Source organism: Petromyzon marinus, chromosome 33, assembly GCF_048934315.1.
Source record: "Petromyzon marinus isolate PM22_M1 ecotype Great Lakes invasive population chromosome 33, UKy_Petmar_22M1.pri1.0, whole genome shotgun sequence".
Classification (NCBI taxonomy): domain Eukaryota; kingdom Metazoa; phylum Chordata; class Hyperoartia; order Petromyzontiformes; family Petromyzontidae; genus Petromyzon; species Petromyzon marinus.
The window spans coordinates 9,207,091-9,231,809 of record NC_133699.1 but is presented as its reverse complement, the minus strand read 5'-3'; the positions used below and the strand labels follow the sequence as shown (position 1 = coordinate 9,231,809).

Below are 24,719 nucleotides of genomic sequence, written 5' to 3'. Positions count from 1 at the left end.
TAGGAACACGTGGATTCGAGAACATACGCCATATTCGTACAAGCTATGGCAAAGACAATTGTATAGCCTTAACAGACTACAAGGGAAAGTGCTGAGCACCTATGAAGTCCGGAACGGTACACGAGCGGGTGGGTGACTGCCTTTGTATCTCTCGTGGCGATGCTTACACACCGCACCAGGTGCTCATATGAGGCTGAGTAGACCTAGGGGAGGCTCAGGCCCGGTTCAGATAATGGCCACCGGTGTTTGCCGTGAGCGGGCATCGAACTCGGGTCGCCGGAATCGTAGCGCAGCTTGCTAACCGCTACACTAACAATCCCCGACATACACACATGCATGCACACACACACTCGTACATTCGTGTATGATTTCGCTTAGGTCTGCAGTGATGATTCAAACGCGCGAGGGGGGAGGGGGACGGCAGTCGGGGGGGGGGGCATTCGTCTTGACCTGGTGTCGAACTCGGGTCTGTGCTCAATGGAGCAGCTCGCTCGCACCGCAGAGCCGTTCGCCATCGGCGCGCCTGCATCACGGGGCGGTGACGTCTCGCCAGGGGGGTTTATAAACGGCGTGCTCGAGTGCTGCCCGGCGCGAGTTAGCGAGGGGGGAGAGCGAGGAGCGAGCGAGGGAGGAGAGCGAGGGGGAGAGTGGGATTCGCTGGGGCTGCGTCCGTTTAGCCCCCCTCGCCACCCCCATCGAACTCACCACCCCAAGTGTCGAACTTCACTCGGCCGGTGTTCGCGTTCGCGCGTACGTCTCTGCGCGCGCGCGTGTCCTCTGCGCGTCGATTTGTCGAGCACATCGCTTGATAATTAGTGCATTAATGTATTATATTCCTGGAAGTATAGATTATTTATGTACAGTACTTATTGATTTGACGACGTGCGTGTGTGTAAAACAGTGGCCAATATTTTAACCTTTCCCGAGCCCTCACCTAGGTCGACTCAGCCTTTAAATGAGTACCTGGAGCGGTGCATTTAAAAAAAAACCCATCAGCAACTTCAGGAGAGAGATAGACACAGAAAGACAAATGCGGCCGAGCGTGGTGCTGACCACCCACCCACCTCCGAATCGTGTGCCATGCCGGCCTTCATAGGTGATTTCTAAACAGCACTTGACCGAGCAGTTTGTTTAAGAAACACGAAGCAGCAGCTAAACGTGGGGAATCTTTGTCTTTGTGTACGTGAATAATAACATTCTTCCGTGGCTGTATAGGCACCATGAGTTTCAGCATTGAGAGCATCTTGTCTCGTCGTTCGCGGTGCGCCCTCGCTGGCTATGGATTCCTGGGCTCGGTCATCCCCGCCGGAGGTCCGGGCTTCTCCTGCACCTCCTCAATATCCTCATCATCATCATCATCAGTAGCAGCAGCATTATCCTCATCACAATCATCATCGTCGTCGTCGTCAGCGTCCTATCCACTCGGCGCGCAGGCGGCGGCCGCCGTCGAGATGCTGCCCGCGCCGAGCGTCGCTCTGGCGCAGAGTTTCGGTGCCGGGTTCGCATCTGCGACCGGGGCCCCTTTCTGCCCCGCGGGCTACAGGCGGGCGGTCGCTGCCCCCGGGGCGCTGTGCTGCCCTCCGGGCCTGAACCCGCTCGCGCACCTGCCCTTCTCTAAATGCACGTGCGGCATCTCGACAGGTACCACCACCGCTAGCAACACACGCGTACACACACACACGTATACTCACATGCGCACACACGTACACACACACACACGCATACTCACATGCATACACACACGTACACACACGAATACGTAAACACACATACATACACGTATACACACGTACACACACGTACACACACGTATACTCACATGCGCACACACGTACACACACGAACACGTATACACACATACATACACACACGTACACACACGTACAGTCTTAACAGACTGTTGGGGCAAGTGCTGTTAGCGAGCACCTATGAAGGCCTGAACGGCACACGAGGGGGTGGGTGGCCAGCACCACGCCCGACCGTCTTTGTCTCCCCAGTGGCGATGTTTACATACCACACCGGGTACTCATTGGAGGCTGAGTCGACCTAGGGGAGGTCCAAGACCGGTTCACATACTGGTCACTGGCGTTGGCCGTGAGAGGAAATCGAACTCGTGTCGCCGGGTTCGTAGCGCGGCGTAGCGCTACCCGCTACACTTCCACTCCCAACACACTCACACACGTACACACACATAAAACAATAACACACGACATTCGCCACTAAGTAACGGCGACGTCACCACGGCGTGAAGTGTCGAAGGCTCGCTGGCAGGAGGTCACGGGACAGACCCAGGTGCCATGGGTTGACTGCATGAGCTGACTGGCAGAGATGCGCCAGCTGCCAACTTGCTGTATTTTACCCGTCCGGCGCTCCGCTCGTTGTTGTGAGCGTCGCTCTTCTGCCCTCCGTTGTTGTTGGAGGGCGACTGCCTCCAACTGCCCGGTATGGTCCTTGACACCGCCGGTACCAGTCGTGGGCAAGTCCACTCAGCTCTCCAGTCCGTATCGCGCCCGTTTAGCCCCCGTCTATGCGGGCTACGTGACCCACAAAGACAAATATCCCCCGTTTAGCCTGAACAGGCTGTTGGGGCAAGTGCTGTTAGCGAGCACCTATAAAGGCCGGCACGGTTCAGGAAGAGGGGGGGGGGGGTCAGCACCACGCCCGACCGCCTTTGTCTCTCCAGTGGCGATGTTTACACATCACACCAGCTACTCATTTGAGGCTGAGTTGACCTAGGGGAGGCCCAGGACTACTTCAGATCATTGCCACTGGTGTTCGCCCTGAGAGGGAATCGAACTCGTGTCGCCGGATTAGTAGTGCAGCGCGCTAACCGCTACGCCACCGCTCCCTTAACACACACAATGCGCACACACACACGTGCAGACACGTGTACACGTGTGTGTGGTGACACATGCGAGCACACATACATATACTATAAAGGTAAAGGCGAATTTCCCCGTGTGAACTAAGTAGAGTAATGGAGCAAGTGTTCTCTGTGGGGTAGCCCCGAGTCTTACACACCCACGTAACTACTGAAATCCCATGTGTTGCAGAGGTTGTGTTGTTTGTATATGTGGGTGACTTTATTATTGTATAGTTCTTTGTGTGTTTATGTATTTGTATGAGTGTCTCTGTGTCTGTGTGTCTCGCTGTGTGTGTATATGTCTGTGGTCGTGTGTATTTCCGTACTGTGTATCTCTCTGTCTCTTTGTCGTCGTTTTTCTGTTTGTCTTTGTGTTCATTTGTTGTGCAAATTTGACCCGGACATCCTCCTCGCAGACACCGGTCTAACCAGCAACCGCATCGGGACACCATCAACACGCATCTCCTTCGTGAATGGAACATCAAAGACAAGCGCACAGTAGCGCTGCTCGGGCAATGGATTAGAGTTTACCCACAGAGACTCACGGATATGCGGAGATACTCGTGGAGACGCACAGAGACACACAGAGATACACTGTGGTCGTGTGTATTTTATTATTGTAGACTCTGCACAGAAAACATTGAGTTACATTCAAGACACGAACCACACCGGTGCGATTGCGGCCATGCAATCCAAACGATGCACTGCAGAGTAAACTCACTGTGGTCTGCGCGCTCCTTCAACGGAGGAGGAGGAACAGAAAAAAACCACGCGAACTCTTCACTCCAGAAAGCCCTCTCGTCGTGGCCGGCAGAGCTCGACATTGACGTCGAGCTCCTGGACACGATTGCTGCCACAATACGCAAGGAAATAAAGCGTGCGCGTGTGTCTGTCTGTGTGTGCATCTGTGCGTGTCACTGTGTGTCGCTGTGTATGTGTCTTCCGTGTGTCTCATTGTCTGTATATGCGTCTGTGTGTGTCCGTCAATTGTGATTGTCGGGGTTTGTCTGCATCTGTTTGCGTGTGGTCTCTGTGTGTACCGCGTGTACCGTTCCGGCCTTCATAGGTGCTCGCTAACAGCACTTGCCCCCAACAGTCTGTTAAGGCTATACGGGGGATCTTTGTCTTTGGCTGCATGGGGAGCGATGCGCTACGAAGCTGGCGACCCGGGTTCGATTCCCACTCACGACCAACGCCAGTGACGATTATATGAACCGATCCTGGGCCTCCCTTATGTCAACTCAGCCTCAAATGAGTACCGGGGGGGGGGGGGGGGAGTCTCTGAGGCGACGGAGATGACGCGCTGTCGCGTGCGTCACAAAGGCGCCACGTGACGGTTGACCGCGACGCGTGGCGCGCGCGAAAACGCGAGCCACGCGTCGCGGCAGACCGCGAAGCCACGGCTGTTGGCCACGTACGGCACGAAAGAAGTTCAACGCTAGTGCGTGCGCGCGCGTGCGCGTGACTTCAATGCCACCGCGCGCGGACTTACAGACAGCCGAGCCAGACAGAGGCGCGTGTGCGTACGCAATGTCCCGCGGATGCTCCGGGTGGGCAGAGAGAACGTACACGATGGTCAGGGTAGACACAAAACATTTATGAAGGCAGGCAGGGCACACGAGGGGCTGGGTGGCCAACACAACGCCCGGCCGCCTTTGTCTCCCCACTGCTGATGTTTAACACGCGGCACCAGGTATGAATTTTAAATCTGAGTCTACCTAGGTGACGATATTCGGCACCGTTGTTGGCCGTGAGCGGGAATTGAACTTCAAAGAGACAAAGATCCCCCGTATAGCCTTAACAGATTGTTGGGGGAAGTATTGTTAGCGAGCACCTATTAAGCCCGGCACGGCACACGGCAGCGGTGGTGTGGCAAGTGCCACACTCGGCCGCCAATGCTTCCGAGTGCCAGTTTTCACACCTCACCAAATACCAATTTAATTCCGAGCTCACCGAGGGGAGATCCAGGACCGGTTAAAAATACGACTCGCCGGGGATTCTCGCCGCGTGCCGGGAATCGAACTCGGGTGGACAGGGTTCACGACGTGATCCGTTTACCTCTCAGCTGTCAAACGCCTCCATCAGCTTGCAGCCCGTTGTCAATCCCCTGCTGGATGAAGGCTTCCACCCCATCGCCACGTCGTTCGAGCGTTACTTCACCACGCGGGTCAGAAGCTGGCTAGTGGAGGGTAAGGTCGTGGGTCCCTTAACGCTTCACGGATTAATCGTCACTGATGCTGGCCTCAGCGGAGAATCGGACTCAGGCGGCGGGGTGTTTGGTTCATCGCGCCGCGCTCTCACCGCTGCGCCAACGCTCCACCACTACTCAGCGTCGCGGGGTTGAACAATGACTGAGTGGTTCGGATGTGACACGTGGTTCAGAGACACGGAGAGTAATGAACGAAATCTACGGAACAAGCACTGCAAAGTGCGCAAAGACGCCGGCGGAGAAGCTCTCCTGGAATGACATTGAGGGACAGGAAGAGAAACCGCGTGGATTAGAGAACGCGGGCTGGTGAATGACGTCGGTCTGGCTCAGGGGTGGGCAACCTGCTGCCCTTTAAGGACTGCAGTCTTTGACAAAAGACGGCTCTTCTTGTTATTTTGGTGGCCGTGCCCTGACCATGGAAGTCCAGTTCACCACGGAAGTCAAGTTCACCATGGAAGTCCAGTTCACCACGGAAGTCCAGTTCACCATAGAAATCTAGTTCAACATGGAAGTCAAGTTCACCATGGAAGTCCAGTTCACCACGGAAGTCCAGTTCACCATGGAAGTCAAGTTCACCACAGAAGTCAAGATCACCATGGAAGTCCAGTTCACCACGGAAGTCCAGTTCACCATGGAAGTCCAGTTCACCACGGAAGTCAAGATCACCATGGAAGTCCAGTTCACCACGGAAGTCCAGTTCACCATGGAAGTCCAGTTCAGCACGAAAGTCAAGTTCACCACGGAAGTCAAGTACACCATGGAAGTCCAGTTCACCACGGAAGTCCAGTTCACCACGGAAGTCCAGTTCACCACGGAAGTCCAGTTCACCATGGAAGTCCAGTTCACCATGGAAGTCCAGTTCACCACGGAAGTCCAGTTCACCATGGAAGTCCAGTTCACCACGGAAGTCAAGTTCACCATAGAAGTCCAGTTCACCATGGAAATCTAATTCAACATGGAAGTCAAGTTCACCATGGAAGTCCAGTTCACCACAGAAGTCCAGTTCACCACGGATGTCCAGTTCACCACGAAAATTCCAGTTCACCACGGAAGTCCAGTTCACCATGGAAGTCCAGTTCACCACGGAAGTCCAGTTCACCACGGAAGTCCAGTTCACCAGGGAAGTCAAGTTCACCATGGAAGTCCAGTTCACCATGGAAGTCCAGTTCACCATGGAAGTCCAGTTGACCACGGAAGTTCAGTTCACCATGGAAGTCCAGTTCACCATGGAAGTCCAGTTCACCATGGAAATCTAGTTCAACATGGAAGTCAAGTTCACCATGGAAGTCCAGTTCACCACAGAAGTCCAGTTCACCACGGAAGTCAAGTACACCATGGAAGTCCAGTTCACCACGGAAGTTCAGTTCACCACGGAAGTCCAGTTCACCACGGAAGTCCAGTTCACCACGGAAGTCAAGTTCACCATGGAAGTCCAGTTCACCACGGAAGTTCAGTTCACCACAGAAGTCCAGTTCACCACGGAAGTCCAGTTCACCATGGAAGTCCAGTTCACCATGGAAGTCCAGTTGACCACGGAAGTTCAGTTCACCATGGAAGTCCAGTTCACCACAGAAGTCCAGTTCACCACGGAAGTCCAGTTCACCACAGAAGTCCAGTTCACCACGGAAGTGCAGCTCACCATGGGCAGGGGTCCACAACCAGTGGTTCCGGAGCCGCATGTGGCTCATTAATGACCGTTTCGTGACGCCATTTATTGAGAACCATCGTCTCGTACTCACATTGCATTGCGACTCTTGAAAATTTTAGTTTTTTTTTAAATACCGAATTCGAACAAAAAAGCATGGCTCTTATTGTTGTTGTTGTTTTGGTCAAGAATAACAACAACAAAAAGCAACCGAGCGCTCGCAAAGGGATGGAACGCGTCCAAGAGGACGTGGAAAGCGTCGAAGAGGACGTGCACCGCGGAGACGGAGCGATGAAATCGGTTCTGGGGTGGATTGTTGCATTTCAGTAACCGAGAGATGCGGTGGTGGTGGCGGCTTGACGTAGGCCTTCATCCAGCAACAGATTGACCACGGCTCTTAATGATGATGATTAATAATTGTGCGGTGAAGACGGGAGATCATGCAAATCGTCCGGCGTTCGTGAACGTCTGTGAGCGTGTGTGGTTAGCGGGCAGCGTGATGCACTTCGAACCAGGCGACCCGAGTTCCATTCTCGGGCGTGGTGCTGGCCACCCACCCCCTCGTGTACCGTTCCGGTACACGAGGGGGTGGGTGCTCGCTAACAGCACTTGCCCCCAACAGTCTGTCAAGGGTATACGGGGAATCTTTGTCTTTGCCTGTATGGGGAGCGGTAGTGTAGCGGTTAGCGCGCTGCGCTACGAAGCTGGCGACTCGGGTTCGATTCCCGCTCACGGCCAACATCAGTAGCGATTATCTCAACCGGGTCTGGGCATCCCCTAGGTCGACTCAGCCTCAAGTGGGCACCTGGTGCTGTGTGTAAACATCAGCACTATGGAGACGAAAGCGGCCGAGCGTTACTTTGTGCCACCCCTTCGTGTGCCGTTTCAGTCTTCATAGGTGCATGCCCCAGCAGTGTGTTGCAGGTTATACGGGGGATCTTTGCCTTTGTGTGTAGCCGGTGGTCGCAACAGGAGGCTGGCGATGATTTTTATTTTATAAAATGAGATCACCCCTTGATGACAGCGCGTCCGATTTACAAAAAAAAATATTTAACACAATTCGGGCCAAGTGTGAACGATTTAAGCACACACATTAAATAAGATAAGCTGCTACATTTGCCTGATTAATTGGCCACCTTTTTTTATTTCAGCCCTTCTTAATTCACTCTCCCTCCCGTCTTAAAGAATATATATATATTTTTAGATCATTTTAACATTTCTCTATTTGCTCCAAGTTGCCGCTACAGCGTGGTGTTGGCAGCTGATAGTGAAATAAATGCCGGTCTTAATGGTAGCAATTGTTCACATTACCGATTCAAATCGCTTCTCGTTGAAATCAGTCGCGGATCCATTGGCGATGTTTAACGCGCAGGCTTGTGCGGCTCTTTCACTCGCTGCGGTGCTTTTTTTGCATTACCGGTCAATAGTCGATTATTCAAAATCCGACTAAAAACAACAGCAGCAGCAGTAACAACAACAACACACTCGTCGACAATACGTCGACCCACATCATATGAACGGCGACTTTTCGGGCGAATGGGGCAATTGCCTGAAACGTCTCTGTCGAGTTTGTGTTGACTGTGCTCCTGCAACAACCACCGCTGACGCAACAACAGCAGCAGCATCATCATCACGATGAAACACTTCGATCAAAATGCTCTTTGGTTCTTTCGGTAAAGTTACGTAGGTATAAAATAAAATATATGTACGTGACTTTACCGAAAGAAAACCAAAGAGTATGGATTCCTGCAGTCACGAAAGCTTCAAATCAAGTTCGATCAAAATGTTGAATTATTAACACGAAGGCTTTCGCGACAAATATCATCCATAATAGAGGTTTTATTTATATCCTGTTGAATTATATCTGCCTTGCGATTCGAGGCGGACACGAAAACGCAACTGGAGAGAACATTCGAGCGCAGGGTCGCCTGAGACGGATGTCAGGAACTTGGTGCGTTGCAAAAAGAAAAAGCAAAAAATCAATGGGGAAAGTCCAGAGCAGTGGTCGTGCCAGGTGAGTGGTGTGTTGAGATAGAATGAGGTCTATACGCTGGGTGGGACCCGTGCGCGCGCGCGCGCGTCTGTGTGGGATGGGGGGGGGGGGGGCGGTGGTGCGGTGGGTGCGAGGCAGCCAACGCAGTGGCCTTCACGAGCTCCGCAGCCAAGGAGGGAGAGAAAACCTGTGGGACGGGATGGTGGGAGAGTCTTCCGGGGCGGATGATGTCGGAGGTCGCTGTGTGTCTTCTGTACAGCAGCGGTCGCGGGATCTGGCGGACGGTGCGGCGCGTTTGGCGATGATGTGTGGTGGTGATGGTGGTGGTGGCGGCGGTGGTGGTCGTATCACCGATTTCGGCCACCTTGACATCTTGATCGTCACCAAAATGAACACTTCTTCGTGTGCATCTGACGTTAAATAGTCGTTCAGTGACGTTAGAGAAGGGGGGGGGGAGAGATTGTGTGGCTTGACGGGTTCACAATGGTCGTGTCAGAGACATCGATCCAGCACGGTTTGTACGGCATCTGATATCATTGCTTTTGTTATTTTGTGCGACCCCAAACTCAGTCGCGTTTGCAATTGAGACTCTATCCGGGTCTCCTGAGTTATCCCGTGGGGTAAACAAAATGAACTTGCAACTGGAGCCGCTGAGAAACCACGGTAGGTTCGAGTCCCAGTTTGAGTCGCGTGTGATTTCGAGTGCAGTGGCGCACGAATTGAGTCTGGTCGCTCTCACAGCTTCATTGAAACATCCGTACGATGTAAAAACAACCCCACAAAGTCTTCTCAATTATTGAGGCTTGGTTTAATTGTCACGTTGCAAGCGCGTGCCTGCAAGGCGTGCATGCGTTATGGATAAAAGGGGAATATTTTAGTGATTATTTAATTAGTGGCTTGAATTAGTGACTCCTAAAATATTGATTTCTGAATTCGTTGAAATAGTGACTTCTGAATTAGTGACTTCTGAATTAGTTCAAATAGTGACTTCTGAATTAGTGACTTCTGAATTAGTTCAAATAGTGACTTCTGAATTAGTTAAATTAGTGACTTCTGAATTAGTGACTAGAATTAGTGACTTTTGAATTAGTTCAATAAGTGACTTCTGAATTAGTGACTTCTGAATTAGTTAAATGATTTACTTTTGAATTAGTTCAATAAGTGACTTCTGAATTAGTGACTTCTGAATTACTTAAATGAGTGACTTTTGAATTCGTAAAATTAGTGATTTCTGAATTAGTTCAATAAGTGACTTCTGAATGAGTGACTTCTGAATTACTTAAATGAGTGACTTTTGAATTCGTTAAATTAGTGATTTCTGAATTAGTTCAATAAGTGACTTCTGAATGAGTGACTTCTGAATTACTTAAATGAGTGACTTTTGAATTCGTTAAATTAGTGACTTCTGAATTAGTGACTTCTGAATTACTTAAATGAGTGACTTCTGAATTAGTGACTTTTGAATTCGTTGACCATTTTATTCGGCGATGCTTGGCGTTGGCAGTTGTGCACAAAGCACAAATAAAGTTAAAAACACTCAACGAGTTCGTCAACAACACCGCGGCCTGAAACTTTAAGACATATGTATACGAATCGACGTTTCGGGCAATGACCCGAATTCTTCAGACCACATACGTAGAGATGATACGAGTGGGGAACTGCACTGTTACGCGAGATTCGTCTCTTGTAGCTTCGTCTGCTGGAGCCGCCGTAGACACCACGTGTAGAGCAGCAAAGACAAAGATCCCCCGCATAGCCTTTAACAGACTGTTAGGGCAAGAGCAGTTCGCGAGCACCTTTGGAGGCCTGCACGGCACTCACAGGGGGGGGGGGGGAGGGTGTCCAACACTACACCCAGCCGTCTTTGTCTCCTCATTGCTGTAAATCAGCAGCCAGTGTGTCAGCAACATTATATATAGGTTTACATTTAATAAAATGTAGTTTATTTAATGACAATGCTTTGCGGTTATTGCAGGGATTTGTCTGGTCGTGAATAGCTACGAATAGTGTAACTATTTATATGCCCAATTTAAAAAAAACTGTTCCATCAGGAAACAATTTAAAATTGCAATATTTATGAAGCCGCCCCCCCCCCCCCACCGTCCCCCATAAGTGCAGTCTCCAACTGCTTTTTTAATTATAATTGTATTATTATTATCCACTTTAGCTCTCTCTACTGCACTCTTTATGTATGTCATACCCCCCCCCCACCCCCCTTGTTTAAGGGGCAACACCGCGTTATTGAAACGCCACGTGGCACACCGCTCGCCCTTTCAATGCTCCCGCTGACGTGAGCTTCGTGAAAAGACGACGCCCATCGACCAGCGCTGCTTGTCGGAGTGCAATTAAGGGGGGTAGAAGTTAAAGATTCCTCCAGGCCGCGCGGTCCCCTGAGCCCAAGGCCGTAATTATAATAAATATACACCCCGCCCCCAATATTCAAATATGCTCAAAATGTCCCCCCCCCCCCCCCAATATATTGCTATAAAATAGATTTCTGTTTATATGATTGTGGTTATGGTTGTACTTTATTAATCTCTAATCTCTGCCATTACTTACAATGAAACAAGAAAAGGTAAAAATGAAAAATCAGAGCAATGTAAATACAATACACTATTAGACATTATTGTAACAAAAAAAAATCCATCCTATGTGTTAGTGAATTTTTTTCATATTTTAGGCAGGAATGAGTTTCAAATGTAGATTGTTTTTTCTGGGAGGGAGACCCCAGACCCCCTGGAAAATGTGGTCCCTCCCAATGTTGACTCCATGGCTACGGCCTTGCCTGAGCCTCATAATGAAGTTAACCGCTGCGTTTCGTTTTCGCAATCTCAAAAGTTTAGAAAAAATATTTATTTCGTCTGTATAAAAAAAAAATCACAAGAATAATTATTCAGACGACGGATAATTTTGGAACACCCCGCCCCCTCCCGTGTGCGTTCGTGCGTTCTGCCGAAACAAAATGCAAAGACACCCCGTATAGCCTTCGATGGAGTGTTGGGGCAAGGGCTGTTAGCGAGAAGAACCGATGAAGGCCGACAGGGCACACGTGTTGGGTGACGTGGCCGCGACCACACCGGATCTCGAGGAGACCCAGGACCGGTTCCGAGCGCACCGCGTTGACTACTGCGCCACCGCTCTATTTACACTACACACACACACCGGATAATAAGACGCGCCTTTACCACCTCCATCACCAACCCGCATCACGGTGAAGTATAACGAAAGAAGCACCCTCTCCGTAACTGTAGCTAGCAATGCGAATAATGCACGCGCCTGGTCGGTGTGAAAATACAAAAACACACACGCAGAAAGAGACAAAGTTCCCCCGTGTAGCCTTTAACAGACCGTTGGGACAAGTGCTCTTAGCGAGCACCTCTCAATGCCGGCTTCGGCTCACGCGCGGGTGCTCTGGCCAGCACCTCTCCCGACCGCCTTTGTCTCCCCAATGGCGACGTTTACGCGCCGCATCAGGTGGAGTACTCATTTGATGCTGAGTCGACCTAGGGGATGCCCAGGACGGGTTCTGATAAACGTTACCGGTGTTGGTCGTGAGCGCGATAACCACTACACTATCGCTCCCGACACACAGATAATACACATAGACACGCACACACACAGATAGACACACATATAGACACGCACACACACATAGACGCGCACAAACACACTTAGACACACAAAGACAAAGACCCCCCCGTGTAGCCTTAACAGACGGTTGGGACAAGTGTTGTTAGCGAGCACCTATGAAGGCCGGCACGGCACATGCGGGGGTGGATGGCCAGCACCACGCCCGGACGCCTTTGTCTCCCTAGTGGCGATGTTTACTACACACCGCACCAGGTACTCATTTGAGGTTTAGACACACACACACATAGACACGCACACACACATAGACACGCACACACACACTTAGACACGCACACACACACTTAGACACACACACATAGACACACACATAGACGCACACACACGTAGACACACACATCGACACGCACACACACATAGACGCACACACATAGACACGCACACACATAGACACACACACACATAGACACGCACACACACACTTAGACACACACTTAGACACGCACACACACACATAGACACACACACACACACATAGACGCACACACACATAGACACGCACACATAGACACACACACACAGACACGCACACACATAGACACGCACACACATAGACACGCACACATAGACACACACACATAGACACACACACACATAGACACGCACACACATAGACACGCACACACAGACACGCACACACATAGACGCACACACATAGACACGCACACACAGACACGCACACACATAGACACGCACACACATAGACGCACACACATAGACACGCACACACATAGACACGCACACACAGACACGCACACACAGACACGCACACACAGACACGTAACGTCAGTACGTACGGACGCGTGCAAACGCCATTGCTTCCCAAGCAGTCGCGCTCTGCACAACCTCGACAACACAATCGCGTGCCGGCGAGCGCGATTGCGTTAGCGTCATTTGTGAGAATACTTTTTATTTTATTTTTGTTGTATTTATTTGAACGCGAGAAAAACGCAATACGAGCTGAGAAAATTACAAACGGAGTTCCAGCAACACCATTACAGCCGAGAACGCGCCACGGGAGGCGTCTCACCGTCACTGTTTTAAATATGTAACACCAGAGGCGTGTTAAGTCTGCTAAGTACACACGGATATATATATAAAACAATATTCATCTTCCATTTCCACGCGCGTGCCTGTGTGTGTGTGGTGGTGGTGGTGGGGGGGGCGTAGTGGTTCGCGCGCTGCGAACCCGGCAGATATCCAAGTTCGATTCCGGCTCACGGCCAACGTCGGTGCAGAATATCTGAACGGGGAGACAAAGGCGGTCGGGAGTGGTGCTGGTCACGCACCCCCCCCCCCCCTCCACCACCACGTGCGGCGTTGCGGCCTTCATAGGCGCACACTCGCAGCACCTTGCCCCGACAGTTCGTGCGTGCGGCCGTGAGACGTTCACGTGAGACGTTGCACGCATTCACGCGCAGCGCACGCGGTGAGCAATCGTCAGCGGCGTCTCCGCCTCTCTTGGTGTCGTTGTTGTTTTTGTCGTTGTTGTCGTTGTTGTTGTCGTTGTTGTTGTTGTTTGCGGTTTACCACGGCCGTCCCAGTGACCGTCTCGGCACATGGGAGCTCTGTGCACAATCGTCGTCTTCGCCGTTAACGCCCTAATTATGATTGCTATCATTAACAATAATTTCACTATCGTTATGATTTGAACGTCTTCTTGGTTCTTTCGGTAAAGTCACGTAGAAGGGACATAATAACATAATTCAATCATTATTTCCCTTCTACGTGACTTTACCGAAAGAACCAAGAATATGAATCCCTGCAGACACGAAAGCTTTAAATCGAGATTTGAACGTCGTTATTAATACCGTCATCAACATCGTCATCATTCATGGCAATATTATCGTCATCAACATAATCTTACTTATCGTTATTATGATCATAATCGTAATCATCATCATCACCACCACCACCAACATCATTATCATCAAAGTCCTGATGAAAACAACTCGCGTCTGATCGTGTCATCATCGTTATCGTCATGAAGGCATCGATGCGCCACGTGGCTCCACGTTCAGAGCAAAGCGTTACCTGCGCGCCCCATCTTCTACATTTCAAACGCACAGAGCGCCGCAAGGTTCCACTCCCTCCGCTCGCCTCGCTCCCGTATCCGTATTGACAAGCGATAGTGAAGTATGGTCAAACAATCCCCCATGACCTACGCGGCGTGGTTGGTGGGTCATCATCCAAAACAGTGGATTGACAGCGAGCTGTTATATTACAACTAATGAAAGCCAGAAGGAGCTTCCATCAAATGCACAGTGTGGTGTCGTGTGTGTGTGTGTACACCCACCTCCGCAGGCTCTCATACGAAACAAAACTTCAGCCTGTCACGGCGCACAGAAACCACTGACCATCGAAGAGAGAGAGAGGAGGAATCGCAGACAAACGGGAAGGCGGTAGCAGCAGCAGCAGCAGCAGCCACGCGTCAAGTCGACGCCAAGCTCTGCGGCCCTCTACATATTAAGATGTTACCCGTCAGTGAGTGGTTGCGCGGGAGAACACCAGAAGGACGCGCGGAAAGATCGACGATACGCCCCACGTGAAAGGGAGTTTCACAACCCATCTGTGATTCACCAATCCCCGCTGCTTCAGGCAGCCACGTGCAGCAGGGGTAGTCGCGCAGCGAGGTCACTTAAAGCGACGATGTCAGCGCAATTCGTCGAACACGTCTGGAACGGTTCAGATATCACTCGCCACTCATGTTCGACGTCAAATTAGAACTCTGGTCGCCGGATACATGGATTCGCAGCGCAGTGCGCTAACCATCGCGCCACCCCTCCTCCACGTTCTGTACAGGGTGCTTCACAAAAATGTTAATACTTACATGGGACTATCGTTTTTAGTAGAAAAATGTTACGGATAATAATATACCGTAACATGATAACAAATGTATGTTAGTAGCTTCAAAAAGTCATGGAATCTCCACTTGTTCGCCATCGTTGTCAACACGTGCTTGGAATTTATATGCTTGGGTCTTTCGGTAAAGTCACGTAGATAGGTTCAAAGAAAATAACAGAAAATAACAGAAAACGACGACGTTTCGATCGCAATGCAAGCAGTCGTCTTCAGGAAAGGGGGGGGGGGGGGGTTAGCTTCCAAGGTAAACTGTTTATAAGAGGTTTGAAATGGGCGTAGCCCAAATGTCAGCAGCCAATGATAATGTGAGTGGTGGGCAGTCAACCCGACGGTGGTTGGTTTTCCACCAATCAAAGGGCTGGCAGGTGAAAATTAGCATGTTAAAGAGAGATTATGTTAATGGTAGGTCGCAGAGCTGAAACCAAGGGGTCGGCACGCTAAGTGGCTGTGTGAGTGTGAACTCTGTGAAAACGCAAGTTTGAAATGGGTGTAAAGCACAACTAACATCGGAAGGTGGTAGGATGGCAAAATCATAGCCAGTTATGACTTCAACTGGTTGATAACGTCCTTCCAATGATTGCTCAGTTTGTACTCATCTTCTCCGTTGAAATTGTGTCTGTGTCTATATATATATGGATGGCTTCATGAACGAATCTTTGTTGATAGCCAGTGGGCTTGCAAAGTACCTTCGTCTTAGAGAAATCAATTTCGTGTGAGCACACCGCATTAAAACAATGATCAGCAACAGCCGAGGTATTGGTGCTACCGTGTTTCAGATCTGCCTTATGTTCACGAACACGGTCCGAGACATGTCGCTTAGTTTCCACAATGTAACTGCTGTCGCAGACACAGCTTGGTTTGTAGACGCCGGGGTATTGCATGTTAGGAATCGTGTCCTTCACAGATGGGATCAGGTCACGAATTTTATGTACTGTGTTAAATCGAACCTGGATCTTGTGTTAGCTCATGATTTTGGAAATCTTTTTAGTGATCCCTGCTATGTATGGCAAGGTTATGGTTTTGATTGGTTCCTCAGATGGTTCTTTCCCAACGGTTGGGGTGATAGCTTTACGGATTGTGTGGTCTTAATATCCATTCATCTTGAGAGCTTGGTGTACGTGTTCCAGTTCACTGGCTAGGTGATGACGGTCGGAAATACATCGAGCTCTATGGTGTAGAGTTTTGATGAGGGAATTCTTCTGGGATGGATGGTGGTGGGAGTGAGATTTTAGGTAGGCATCCGTATGGGTGGCTTTCCTGTAGACAGTGTCCCATTGAGCCATCCGGTCTCTTTTCGATTTAAACATCCAAGAATGGTAACTTGCCATCCTTTTCCACCTCCATGGTGAATTTGATGGCTGGGTGTATGGAATTTATGTGGTTGAGGAATTGGTTCAGAGCTGGTCGGCCATGTGGCCAGATTACGAACGTGTCATCTACGAAACCTCTTCCACAAGAACGGACGTAGAGTGGATGCCTTGATGGCACCTGTCTCAACATTTTCCATGAAAACATTGGCTACAACTGTAGATAAGGGAGAACCCAATTGGGGTACCGTGGCTTGGAATCTTCTCCTGGTGGTTTCCAGAGCCCGGAGGCACATTTCTCGTGTGGTGTTGTTGCAAATTCTCAGACGTGTTAAATATTTTTTTGAAGCACCCTGTATATGTAGAGGCATATACGAGTATATACATGTGCGGTGCACATTCAGACTGTTCGAAAGTCCTCTTCGTGAAAGTACAACAACAAAAAACTAATTAATGTTCCGATGCTGCTGCTGCGTTGGCAGTGGTGCACAAGTACCATGCAGAACAGCAGCAACGAGCTCGACACAATCGTCAAGAACACTGTGGGTCGAAAGAGAACAAATATATAACAGGCGACGTTTCGGGCAACGATCTTTCTTAATGGCACGTTAATAGGAGTGATGGTGTGGCTGTGGTGGTCATTTATGTGCTATGAAAAAGGGTCATTACCCGAAGCGTCGCCTGTCATATATTTTTATTATTTTAAGGCCACGGTGTTATTGTTTTGTTGGCAAACGTTCAGTGCATGACTCGCTTCTGTTCACAGCGGGAGCACTGTGATGCATTTTCCACGTGCAATGTTGAAATGAGCGATGTTGATATCGGAGCGCTGTGAGCATCTCGAGTGTAAAACTAAGGGGTATGGAGGAAGCTTACCACCAAACGTGGATAACCCCCTTCACTACCTCGCCTACAGTGGGCATTGATTCTTAAGAGCATTCATGAGGGCATTCAGACACTCCCCCACCCGCCTCCCGTTTCTTCCTGTAGGGCGCAGGGGTGGGGAACGTCCTGCCCGCGGGCCGTACAAGACCCGCGAAAACAGGCTCATTTTATAAGTTGATAATTTTGTATGGCCAGCGAATGATGTTATATAAATTTCCAAATGGCCCTTGGCAGAAAAAAGGTTCCCTACCCCTGCTCTAAGGGTATCGGAGCTTAGGAAGGCACCAGGACTTGCAAAGTTTATTGAAACAGTTTATTGAAACAGTTTATTGAAACATGCGGTATAGACCGGTTTCCAATAGCACCGTAATTCCGTAATGTGCTGTTTGTGCTGCTGTCAAACCCCATGCCATATCCTCTGTGGTGTGTGCCTGATATCGTTTCGTTAATAAAATATTTTGGAGAGAAAACAAAGAGAAATTGGAGCGCTGCGGAAAGCTGCGCGTTAAATTATCAACACCTCCTCCTCCCCCATCACCTCCCCCATCACCTCCCCCATCAACCTCCCCCATCACCTCCCCCATCAACTTCCCCCATCACCTCCCCCATCACCTCCCCCATCACCTCCCCCATCAACCTCCCCCATCACTTCCCCCATCAACCTCCCCCATCACCTCCTCCTCCCCCATCACCTCCCCCATCACCTCCCCCATCAACCTCCCCCATCACCTCCCCCATCACCTCCCCCATCACCTCCCCCATCACTTCCCCCATCAACCTCCCCCATCACCTCCCCCATCACCTCCCCCATCAACCTCCCCCATCACTTCCCCCATCAACCTCCCCCATCACCTCCCCCATCAACTCCCCCATCACCTCCCCCACCAACCTCCCCCATCACCTCCCCCATCAACCTCCCCCATCACCTCCCCCATCACCTCCCCCATCACCTCCCCCATCAACCTCCCCCATCACCTCCCCCATCAACCTCCCCCATTACCTCCCCCATCAACCTCCCCCATCACCTCCCCCATCACCTCCCCCATCTCCTCCCCCATCAACCTCCCCCATCATCTCCCCCATAAACCTCCCCCATCACCTCCCCCATCACCTCCCCCATCACCTCCCCCATCAACCTCCCCCATCATCTCCCCCATAAACCTCCCCCATCACCTCCCCCATCACCTCCCCCATCACCTCCCCCATCTCCTCCAGGCCGAGTCCACTGAGCGCCACCTACTGCCACTCTTCCTAAATCGAATATGAGTTCTACTTTTATTTTTGGCAATGAGCACCTCCACGGAAGGCGCTTGACCTTAAGCTTACAAAGACGGTGCCACGGAACAATGGGACGATTGACGTGGCATGAGGCGTGCTGGGAAGGTTTTGAGGACTGAGTAACAGCGAGAGAGGGGCTGGTTCGGGGGGGGGGGGTCACAAAGGGGTTAAGTGGAGGCACGGGAAGGAGTGGAGACTCAAGTCGTCAAATGTCAGAATGCTTGCAACGACCTTCCTAAAAACACAAGTCTTGAGACTCCCGTAAGATTATCTTGAATAGAAAACATAAATAAACAACAGCATACCTATCAACCCATGCGGTTTAGCCGTATTCTTGTACAGGAAAGTTGAGTTTTCAGATCCATACGGCGTACAGCCGTTTCAACACGGGCAATTTTTTATTCTGTACTTTTTTGTGATTCTCCCTTGCGATGGGACTTTGTAGGATAACCGCTGAGATCTATAAGGGGCACGGGGTGACCAATAAGGTCTGAATTGGTCTGTGATAAGGTAGGGCACTGATAAGGGGTTGACAGGTGTGCAACAGGCACTGCACTTTATTTACAGCACCATTGTCAATCCGCTCCGCTGCTGGATGAAGGCTTCCTCGTGCCGCCGTGTCGGTCACAGAGGGGGGTTTGCGTGACTACGCTTCAACCACGCTGGTCAGCATGGGGCTCCCTGGTTTTTATATCGCTCGCCACTGATGTATCGCCCTGGCCGGTGAATCGAACTCAGGGTCGCCGCGAGTTTCGCGGCTCTGGAGACATCGGCGAGGGCAGGGGGGGCGACAACCTGCGGCTCCGGAACCACAGGCGGCTCTTGGAGGAACCGCTTCGTGGTTCTTGAAGGAACCGCTTCGTGGTTCTTGAAGGAACCGCTTCGTGGTTCTTGAAGGAACCGCTTCGTGACTCTTGAAGGAACCGCTTCGTGGTTCTTGAAGGAACCGCCTCGTGACTCTTGAAGGAACCGCTTCGTGGTTCTTGAAGGAACCGCTTCGTGGTTTTTGAAGGAACCGCTTCGTGGTTCTTGAAGGAACCGCTTCGTGGCTCTTGAAGGAACCGCCTCGTGGTTCTTGAAGGAACCGCTTCGTGGTTCTTGAAGGAACCGCTTCGTGACTCTTGAAGGAACCGCTTCGTGGTTCTTGAAGGAACCGCTTCGTGGCTCTTGAAGGAACCGCTTCGTGGTTCTTGAAGGAACCGCTTCGTGGTTCTTGAAGGAACCGCCTCGTGACTCTTGAAGGAACCGCCTCGTGGTTCTTGAAGGAACCGCTTCGTGGTTCTTGAAGGAACCGCTTCGTGGCTCTTGAAGGAACCGCTTCGTGACTCTTGAAGGAACCGCCTCGTGACTCTTGAAGGAACCGCCTCGTGACTCGTGAAGGAACCGCTTCGTGATTCTTGAAGGAACCGCTTCGTGGTTCTTGAAGGAACCGCTTCGTGGTTCTTGAAGGATCCGCTTCGTGGTTCTTGAAGGAACCGCTTCGTGGTTTTTGAAGGAAACGCTTCGTGGTTCTTGAAGGAACCGCTTCGTGGCTCTTGAAGGAACCGCCTCGTGGTTCTTGAAGGAACCGCTTCGTGGTTCTTGAAGGAACCGCTTCGTGACTCTTGAAGGAACCGCTTCGTTGTTCTTGTAGGAACCGCTTCGTGGCTCTTGTAGGAACCGCCTCGTGGTTCTTGAAGGAACCGCCTCGTGGTTCTTGAAGGAACCGCTTCGTGACTCGTGAAGGAACCGCTTCGTGGTTCTTGAAGGAACCGCTTGGTGACTCTTGAAGGAACCGCTTCGTGGTTCTTGAAGGAACCGCTGCGTGGTTCGTTATTTATTAAGGACCGCCACCGTCTCTCGCGTTCACCGCGCAATGCATTGCGGTTCTTGAGATATTGCGAAGTTTTTTTTGTTTGTTACGGAATTCGAAAAAAACTGCAAACACCGCGAGTCACACTTCACTCCGTCAAATTGCGTCGCTTGCACCCCCCCCCCCCTTCCTCCCTCCCCACCCCCCGCCCCCCGGCGAACTTGCGTCCCAGGCTTCTCCTCGGCGGGATCTCTGTGCCCCGTGGGCTCCTCCACCGTCCTGCCCGGGTGCCACCTGGACGTGGAGACCCTCTCGCGCCTGGAGCTCACCCTCCTGGGGCAGCTGCATCGGCGCAAGCGACGCCACCGAACCATCTTCACGGGCGAGCAGCTGGGCGCCCTCGAGGAGCTCTTCCAGCAGACGCAGTACCCCGACGTGAACCTGCGCGAGCAGCTCGCGAGGCGCGTGCACCTGCGTGAGGAGCGAGTCGAGGTGCGGGGCGAGTTGGAGACGCGAGCGATGCGACGCGAAACCGATATTTAAAAAAATATAATATTCTCCGCGACCTTCCGCTTTGCTGAAGCAACAGCAGCAGGAGCAGCTGCAGGAGGAGCAGGCGCAACAGCAGCAGCAGCAGGAGTTGTAATCATATCAATAATAATAATAATGCATCGCGTCGTGTTTTGTTGTTCACGTGTCAACTTTATGAGTAGGCTGCGTCGGGTGCAGGCAGTGTTGTAGTGACGACGTTATCAGCTCGGGTTGGGGGCCCCAATGATATTTGATTTGTCTCGCACGGCTGCACCGAGGCTTTTTTTTTTATATCGCGGCTCCCCTTGCCTAATCACGGCATGGCGCTCACGGTCTCGAACATTGAACGCTGTATGGGGCGCTCCGCCTTCGCAAACTGCAGTCACGAAAGCTCCGTCGAATGGTGGTTGTCAAGGAGGGCCCAAACTCGTAGCTTTGGTCACCCGGGGGGGTCGGGGTGGAGGTGGGGGGGGGGGCAAGGCACCCCGTGCCCTCACGCTCGTTAGTCTACTGGGTGGCGGAGGGTGCACGGCACACAATTACGCACAGGCTGACGACGACGGAAAAAAAGATTCGCGAAGTTGCGGCGCACGAGCGATGCGTTTCCATCTCGGCCGGACACGACGGAGGGGAGAAGGGAGGTGGGGGGGGCGGGGGTCAGCGGCTATGATGCACGTGGCAGCAGTGTGCGGGGGGGTTGGTGGGTCACACGCAGGTGTTGTGAATCTCCCGTCCCCGTGGGTGGCCGTCGCTGAGGTCCCATGCCCCCCCCCCTTGGCTCGCCAAGTGAAGGCGGCACGGCAAGTGAACTAATCACAATTCTGTTTCCATCTGTACGGGGATAGGGTGCTGTCGCCCTCGCGCAGGGCGTGATGGGTCCCCCCCTCCCCCCCCCCCCCCCCCCACTGATGTTCCGCTTTCCTTCCATACATTAAATAATATAAATGCTAATTATCATCAAAAACTCATCATTCATTGGCTGAAAACATCTTCAAATTTTAACCCAATTTAGCAGCGGCAGGAGCCTCTACGAATCAATGCGTCTCTCCTGGATAACCTAAACAGTACATTATTCATAATACAGGTTTTTTTTTGGGCGGGGGGGGGGGTTAGATCACGTGAATGTGTCACCTGAAGACGGTTGCTTGTGTTGCGATCGAAACGTCGCGATCTAGTGTTATTTCGACCTACGTGACTTTACCCAAAGAACCAAAGAGTATGGATTCCTGCAGTCACGAAAGCTTCAAATCAAGATGAATGTGTCGTTAAACCCGCCACCACCTGACACAGCCATTTTACAAGGTTTGTCACGTAAACAGAACATGCAAATTCCTTACTAGTACAGCACACCGGTGTGTTGGAGAGTAAATCCACAACATTTACAATCTGAGTACGACGTTTCGCCAGCAATTACATCTAGCATCATCAGGCGGCAATCAGCTGTCGACAGATTGTAAATGTTGCGGATTTACTCTCCAACACACCGGTGTGCTGTACTCGTAAGGAATTGGCACGTTCTGTTTACGTGACAAACCTTACTCATTGGCTGTGTCGGGTGGTGGCGGGTTTAACGACGCATTTATCTTAATTTGAAGCTTTCGTGACCGCAGGAATCCATACTCTTTGGTTCTTTCGGTAAAGACACGTGGGTAGAAATAACAATCGATCGCGACGTTTCGATCGCAACACAAGCAAACCGTCTTCAGGTGACACATTTATATTGACGCGATTTAACCCAAATAAAAAAAAAACACCCCTGTATTATGGATGATACCGGTCGTGTTTAAGTAAATTATCATCATTATTCTTGTTATTTTTTTTAAAACAAAAAATACATTCTCATTCTGACGGCGGGCAGGTGTGGTTCAAGAACCGGCGCGCCAAGTGGAGGAGGCAAAAGCGCGCGTCCTCAGCGTCTTCCGCTGAACCGCCGCCGCCGCCGCCGCCGCCACCACCGCTGCCGCTGCAGCAGCAGCGGGCGAGTGGCGAGGGCCCAGAGGCGACGCTGCTGGACGCGGTCGCGGCGACGAAGGCGGCCGCGGTCAGAGAAAGCGACAGCGACACCGACAGCCTCTGAGCCGGAGCCGCGGCTAAGACACTTGCGAGGTTACCCAACCGACCTCGACTACCGACCAGCAACATCACCAACCCCAGCTACCACCACCACCACCACCAACCCCCACCACCACCATCGCCTGCTGCTGCAGCGCCGACACCGACCCCACCAAAAGTTGATGCAACGGTCGCTACTCCTGGCGGCCCGGTTATCTCATCTCGCACCTCCCGCTCCTTCGTGCCGGGGGGCTCCTTCGGGGAGGGGGGAGGGGGCGGGGTGGGGGGCGCCCTTGGTCTGCGGGTCAGCCCGACCCACTCTGCCCCTTGCCACGGAGCGCCCTGACGCATCGTGTGGCGTTGGATGCTTCAATTCCTGTCTCGTCGTCATCGAGCGTGGGAACGTGATTTCAAAAATAAAAAAAAATGATCACCATCATCATCATCATCATAATGAAGAGCAGCAGCAGCACAATCAGCGTCATCAATAATCGTCATGACGACCAATGACAGTAGCAGCGGCAGCAGGGTCTGAAGCGGCAACAGTAGCAGCAGAATTAATCGACGTCATCGTCATCATCATCAGCAGCAGCAGTGGCAGCGACTCCAGCAGCAGTGGCAGCTGCCGTATTAATAGCGGAAGCATCAGCGGAAATAGCGACGGTTGCTATAGCATCAGTAGAAACAACATCAGCATCATCATCTACATCATCATCATCTACATCATCATCATCTACATCATCATCATCAGCAGCAGGACTAGAGTCGCCATCGCCATCATTTTGAGAAACGATCGCATTGAGACGCTCTTAAAATGCAGATTGTAAACGGCAACTAGCATCGTAATCATCGTCATCATCATCATCATCATCCGCAACATGAACATCATCATCACGTTCATCATCGTCGTCAGCATTATCATGAAGCGCTATCGGCTACGCAACGGATGATAATCTCGTGTTCATAACCACTCCGCACAACTCACGGGCTAAATCGCTCCGGGCACTCATTGAACATGCGCGTGTGTGTTTGTGTGTGGCTCATAACGACGCTCACAACAACTAGCGGAGCGCCGGGCGGTTAAAACACATCGAGGTAGCGCTGTTGGGGAGCACACGTGGTGCATCTGCCAGTCATCTCAGTCAGTCAATCCATTGCACTTGGGTCTGTCTCGGGACCTCCTGCCAGTGAGCCTTTCACATCACCGCCACTTAGTGGCGACTGGCGGCTGCTGGCAACGATGATCCCACCACGCACATCCTCGTACGCGTCTGCAGACGATGGCGAGCGACAAGGGTTTAATTTCAGCCGGCACACCACGTTCAGTAACCCTATCGCTATGGATGTGGCTGCTCGTCACGGTGCCACCTTCCCCGTCTAAAACCAGCGGCTCGGAATGTACTCACTGAGAATTCAATTCTTGCTGCGGCCCAAGCAACTAATCTGCTAAAAAAGAAACCGCTTTTCATTTGACCACATAAGGCCCCCTGAGCTATGTAGCTCCCTGTCACAAGCGATCTGGCCACAACTGATATCTTAATGAACTGGCTTATCACGTGGACATTTATAGGAGCCAAATACTTAAAACGCGTGATGTTTATTCTAAATAAGAAGGGGAAAATCCAGAGGACCTGGAGAAAAATCCACACGACCA

General features: G+C 51.3%; 1 protein-coding gene across 1 annotated transcript; it reads left to right on the top strand.

Annotated features, from left to right (window-relative positions):
* The first annotated feature begins 1,220 nt into the window (after nucleotides 1–1,220).
* On the top strand, nucleotides 1,221–23,356 carry LOC116948254 (homeobox protein goosecoid-like). Its single transcript, XM_032964738.2, has 4 exons — nucleotides 1,221–1,311; nucleotides 1,411–1,641; nucleotides 20,715–20,974; nucleotides 22,872–23,356. The coding sequence occupies exons 1-4, from the start codon at nucleotides 1,221–1,223 to the stop codon at nucleotides 23,088–23,090; spliced, it is 801 nt and encodes a 266-aa protein (XP_032820629.1). The 3' UTR covers nucleotides 23,091–23,356.
* Nucleotides 23,357–24,719: the final 1,363 nt, after the last annotated feature.